General features: G+C 38.2%; 1 protein-coding gene across 8 annotated transcripts in view; it reads right to left on the bottom strand.

Annotated features, from left to right (window-relative positions):
• Positions 1–1,961: 1,961 nt before the first annotated feature.
• The window catches only part of grm8a (glutamate receptor, metabotropic 8a), a 255,278-nt gene continuing 251,239 nt past the window's right edge, over positions 1,962–6,000 (bottom strand). For 7 of the 8 annotated variants that reach the window (XM_016664539.1, XM_016664552.1, XM_007540084.2 and 4 more), the window contains 3 exons: positions 4,175–4,315; positions 3,443–3,548; positions 1,962–2,688 (listed from right to left, as the gene is read on the bottom strand). In XM_016664539.1, coding sequence (XP_016520025.1) covers positions 2,639–2,688; positions 3,443–3,548; positions 4,175–4,315 — 297 coding nt within the window. In that variant the 3' untranslated portion in view covers positions 1,962–2,638. Of the gene's footprint in view, positions 2,689–3,438; positions 3,549–4,174; positions 4,316–6,000 lie in introns of all 8 variants that reach the window. The other variant, XM_016664554.1, reaches the window with a different exon arrangement.

Below are 6,000 nucleotides of genomic sequence, written 5' to 3'. Positions count from 1 at the left end.
TGACATTGTACTATATGTCATTAATATACGTCTTCGTCGCTGTTGGCGTCCTCCTCGTTGTCCTCCCAGCCAATGTCTTAACTGGCTGCTTTTTCAACATACTATGTACTACCTCAATGTCATTCTATACTAAGCCTATACCATGTGTCATTTTACCACATTTTTGAGGTAACATTATAGTATGTGTATTTTTCTCATTTTTGACATACTATACTGTTTCATTTGACATTGTACTACATGTCTTTTTACCTCATTAATATACATCTTCGTCGCTGTTGGCGTCCTCCTCGTTGTCCTCCCAGCCAATGTCTTAACTGGCTGCTTTTTCAACATAATACATATATACTAATGTGCTATGTGCAATCTTACTTCAATGTCATTCTATACTAAGCCTATACCATGTGTCATTTTACCACCTTGTTCATCACATACCTAATGTTCAACATCATCAGGATTGTTAGTTGGTTGGAACACTTTTAGGTAGAATTGAATGGAAGATTACTTTTACATTGGATTTGATTTTCAAGCCATGAGAAATTCTTGAGAAGTGTCGGTCTCCTTGGTAACCCGTGGTTACCATTGTCAACTCTGGGCATTACTTTAACATGAGTATCCGTTTCATTCCTGCAAAACCAAAAAACAAAACACTACTATTTTTTTCTTTGTTGGTGTTAATTGCAGGAATATTTGTTTGAGCATGTGGCTTTACTTGTATGCTCACTCCACCAGCTTGATTCACCTTTTTCTTTTTCACTCCTTGTCCCTTGATAGGACATTATCCCTATTGTTTAGTGAAAGTGAGAATTGGACACAAAGTTGCTACTGGGTTCAACTTGTTTCATCCACTTTTATTCTGTTTTTAGATTTCAACTACCAGTGATGGTAGTTGGCGCCATGATGGTTGTCATGCATTGAACAGTTAATAATAGTTAAAAACTCAAGTTTTTAAACGTGTATAGTGAGTTTAATTTGGTAAGCTAAATTCTTTATGCTGTGCATAATATGAAACCTAAACCTGAAATTGAATTATTGGTTATTACCAATAATTCAATTGATACTATGATGTATCTGCATCTGATTTGTGTTAACTAGCAGTACATTTTACTTCTGTTCATTTCATTGCAGGCCAGGTGACCCTTTTGAGGTTTGAAGGAGGGCGAGCAAGTGAAATCCAGCCAGGACGTCCATACTGGTCAGGTAGGAGGCTGTGACAGTTTGTGCTTCTTTTCCATACGAACACACACACTGCTGACATACAATAGCCTTATTGCCACAGACTGCTTTGCTTATGTTGACTTCTGGTTTTAACATCCTGTTGTGGATGAACATGTCAATGTATTTACTAAGTCAGTTGATCCATATTTTACAAACTACCACCACAGTTTTCGGTAACTATTTGAAGGGGTGGGTGAATAAGACTGTCATGACACTGTCATAAACATGAATAAGCCTTCATGAATATTTATGACTGTTGTCATAAAGCGTCATTCGGTAAATTGACACTTTTAATACAAAGTTGACATTAACCAAGAAATCATTACTGATATAAATTTGTTATAAAAGTATTACTGATTGCACTTTAAAAATTAGGTAACTTTATGTTAATAAAGGTAAAGTTTAAACAGTAATGATTTCTTGGTTAATGTCAAGTTGTCATAACAAAGACATTTTGAATAATGTCAACTTTGTATGTAAAAGTGTCATAATTTACCGAAAGACGCTTTATGACAACAGTCGTATATATTCATGAAGACTTATTCATGTTCATGACATGTCATGACAGTCTTATTCACCCCCCTTCAACTAAAGTGTTACCCAGTTTTCTTAGAACATACTCATGTTTTTGTTAAGTTGGATGTTTCTTCCAGTTAAAAAGTAATTTTCTGCTGCTGCTCAGTATGAGTGAGGTAAAGTTAGTTATACTAATCATCCAGTGCTTGTCAAAAACATGACGACAAATCTACACATTTGCAAAACATTCCTTTATTATAAATAAATCTCCTTTTTGTATAAAAACGGGCATGCTTCAACCATGGCATTTTACAGGTTCGTAACCCAAGGCTACAACCCGGATCGCCAAGACAGAAGGAGGAAACACACTCATCTCATTATGCAAGGGCGATCCAGAGACAACGGTGAGACGAGAATGGAAAAAATTGCCACAACCACAAAAATACTTACAAGTAGAGAACAACAACAAACACTTTGAGTCTCATAGATTTTCTCATACATTTCTCTTTTAAATATCTTAAAATGTAATTTGTTAAATCTGGTTTTCAGCCCCACCTTTGCCCTTTTATATATAATTTCTACACATCTTCAGACCTTTGTTAAAGATATTCATTTTTATAATTTTTTTTTTGTGTTTTTTGCTGTCCATTGACTTGTGGTATGTCACTTGATGGATTTTTTTTTTTTCCTTTAAACAGGTAAGTTCATGGCAGGACCAATGAGCTGAGAGTAGCAGCAAAGCAGGCACACTGACTGGCTGTTTGAGGTCCCACCTCTGTGGTTTTGATGGGTAACGAATACAAAATGTCTCATGCTTGATTTCCGTTGGGTGCTCTGTGCATTCACCGTTTATTCCCCGATCCACACTTCCTCCTCTGTTTCTCAGCTCCTTAGAAGACCCGTCCCGTCAGATGGCGTGATTGCTGTAGCTGACGTATGTCGTCTTAGTTGACGAAGCTGCAAGAGAAGGAGAAACATTAAACTAAAGTATTAAGATCATTAGCAATGTCATCACGTCCGCACATCACCCGAGTTGTGGAGGCTTCGACGAGTGCAGCGTCTCATGTCCCCTCAAGCATTCTCTGTTAAAGTCTGTGCAGCACCAAAGGTGCCTAACCAATATGTTGTTATACATTCATACACATTCATAATTTTTCTTGTTACAAAATAAAACAAAGTCTTATATTCAACACCCTTTGCACTAAGATCCTAAATAAAATTTGTTACAACCGGTTGCCTGTAAAAGTCAGGGTCTGCTCACCCTGTTAGAAGCTGTTATATGGAAGAAAATCTGTTGGCACCTCTAGAGTAGTGTTTCTCAACCCTGGTCCTCACCGCCCCCCTGTCCTGCATGGTTTAGGTATTTCCCTCCTGCCGTCATGCAATCATTTGAATCAGCTGTTCTGGAATAGAGGCACATCTAAAACATGCAGAGCAGGGGGGCGGTGAGGACCAGGGTTGAGAGACACTGCAAACCTTGAAAATAAGTTAACATTAGCTCAAAAGAATAACTAAGCTAAGCAAACCAACACAGGAAAAATGTTGTGGCACTTGCCAGTTTTCTAGAGAAAACTCATTTGGACTGGAGAAACATCTGAAACAAAGGACTAAAAAACACTACTCTATGATAAATGTGAAGTCCCTGTTTCTATTTTAATCTGTAAAGTTTTTTAAATGTGTAGTTATAAAAGTTTGGTGTTCTCTTACTCACTGTTGGTCTCCATGCTCTCACACAGTTCGGTCTTGACTTCTCCGTTTGGCCTGTCTCCTCCCTTCTGGGTCAGCTTTCCCGACATGGTGGCTGCTGTGACTATTGCCTGTAAAAAATAAATAAAGTTGCTTAAATTGTCCAGCGTTTTACAAATAACTGTTGGTACTTTAACTATGATGGTTTAATCCAATTGAAAATCTGTGATAAAAACTATAAATTAATGTTCACAGACTTGCAGAAGTTGTTTCTGTAGATGACTGTCTGGGCTATAGAATACAAACACCATTTATCTTTTTGCTGGTTTATTAAATTATAAACGATGCATGGATGTTTGTGGCAAAAGGCATACGAATACTTGTGCACTATGTGCACCGATTTGTTAATTTCCCTTTCTTCTGCCTCGTGTCCATCTCTGTGACTGACTGGACTAAATCCCCAGTCTGGGCTTCTGTGCACCAACGAATGTAATCCCGACACCTGCTTGAAAAGTGAAGCTAATCCATCATCCCAGGCAGCCTCATATCGTTTCAGCAGCTCTGTCTTCTCTTTCCCTACAACACCAAGAAACACCGGATGTGTGTGTGTTCGTCAACCAAACAAGCGAATGTGGGCAAGATTCACACTTCTCAATTTCTTTTGCTTTTCTCTTTGATTGTATGTGTGTATCATTTACAGAGACACCAATTCTATGTTAACATAAGTTCAGGTTGGTACATTTTAAAAGCAGCTTACCTTGAAGCTACGTTTCCTTTTGGGCACGTTCTGCTCCGGGTGGAAGAGGATGATGTAGGCCTTGGGCATGTAGAGCATCCCCAGAGATACGGAGGCAGAGAGGCTGAGGGAGATTGTCAGGGTGGTAGTTTGGATATACATCTGGAACAAGAGATGCATGCAAAGAGAGAGAAGATGTGAATATTACACATTTCACCCATACTGAGAAAATATCCAGAATATACCAGTGACACAAAATAAATCACTTTCTGTTTCAATGTGATGCAGATCAAGACAAAGTACAATAAGCTACAGTAGAGCTCAACATTATTTATATTTAACATCATATTTAAATCTTAACATGTTTCTTCTGACTAGAACTAATAACTGTTAAGTTGCCTAAACCAAACATTTTCTAAAAGAAACAGATTTCTTGGTCGAATGTGAATATATACATCACTCGAGCCAAAACAAGTATAGCAAGTTTTAATGCTGACCAAGACCACACAGAGCAGATTGACCACCTAAGCTAATACTACAGTGATGTCTTCCACAAGATCCACATATACGCCGAGATCCAAGACCACTGAACCACTTTCGCAAAAGTTGATATGGGATAGAATGGCTAAGAGACAAAAAAATCAGAGGTGACCACACTATCGATGTTAAAGTGTGTATGTACATTGATGTCTTCACTACTGCAAGTGAACTGAGAGACACATCAGGCAACAAAATTATAAGAGTTTGGATAAAGTTTGACTATCGTGGGACCAGACAGCAACACAACTTCATCCTTCAGAGCCGCTTTCTCGAAGAACAGCAGCTCCCTCCAAAATATGTACTCTTATTAATTCACCTGAGAGTTGGCAGTCATACCGTCAGCTACTGTCCACTAAAGTCATCCAGATTGCAGACACTGAAACCGCGACGTGTTCTGTTGCCGAGGTGTCAATAAAATTATGTTTCAATAAATCTTTGTTTTTTGTCAGTTCGAATCAATTCTCCAAAATAATATTGAACAAAGGCATAGCAAAAAAAAAAAAAAAAAAAAAAAAAAAGCAGAAATCCTCAGACAACACACTGCAGTGGACTGAACACTACCCACAGGGCCTCGGTAGGTCTCAGAGAGTAGTTTGGAGGAGGACAGATGTAATGACGGGCTTCACCCACAATCCTGACACGGCTGACAAGCTCTCAAGACACGGGGCTTATCAGGCGAGTGCTACCCTCGGTGTATATAATATGGAGGTGGAGGAGTAAAGGACAAGTGTGGTAAAAATGGAAGATCGCCAGAAGAGAAAAGCAATCGAGCGATGGCAGGGAGGGAGGAAGCGACACAAAAATTGTTGTTTCGGGACGTTGTAAGTGCAAAGAACAGAAGAGGAAGGTTACTTGTAGAGACATTGATCAAGAGAGAAAGAGACAGACAAAAATGCACAACGCTGTCAAATGGCACTCTGGCACTGAAAAATTCAGAGTTGATAAGCACAGTAAGACAAGAAGTGGAGAGAGAGAAAAATTACTGCCGCACTGCAGGCTTTTACTTAGAATAATGGTTAATTTCTTTATAATAGTTGAGATCGATTTTACAGATTTTTTTTTTTCCAATAAATGGAAGAATGGAATTATGAAGCCAGATAATTAACTTTTAGATGAACTATTTATATATCAAACAATTCCAAGATTGAGTTTTAGTATTGGTTCGTTGCCAGCATCAAATCTCAATCCAGCTCCAACTATCCCAAAACTCTCAGCAAGGTTTCTATGTATTATTAGTAGTTTGACTTAAATACAACATGGTAAAGGCCAAATTATTTAAAATACACAGAAATACATTAAAACCTAAA

The sequence above is a fragment of the Poecilia formosa genome, unplaced genomic scaffold, assembly GCF_000485575.1.
Source record: "Poecilia formosa unplaced genomic scaffold, Poecilia_formosa-5.1.2 Scaffold9, whole genome shotgun sequence".
Lineage (NCBI taxonomy): Eukaryota > Metazoa > Chordata > Actinopteri > Cyprinodontiformes > Poeciliidae > Poecilia > Poecilia formosa.
This window is presented reverse-complemented; position numbering and strand designations above follow the sequence as displayed.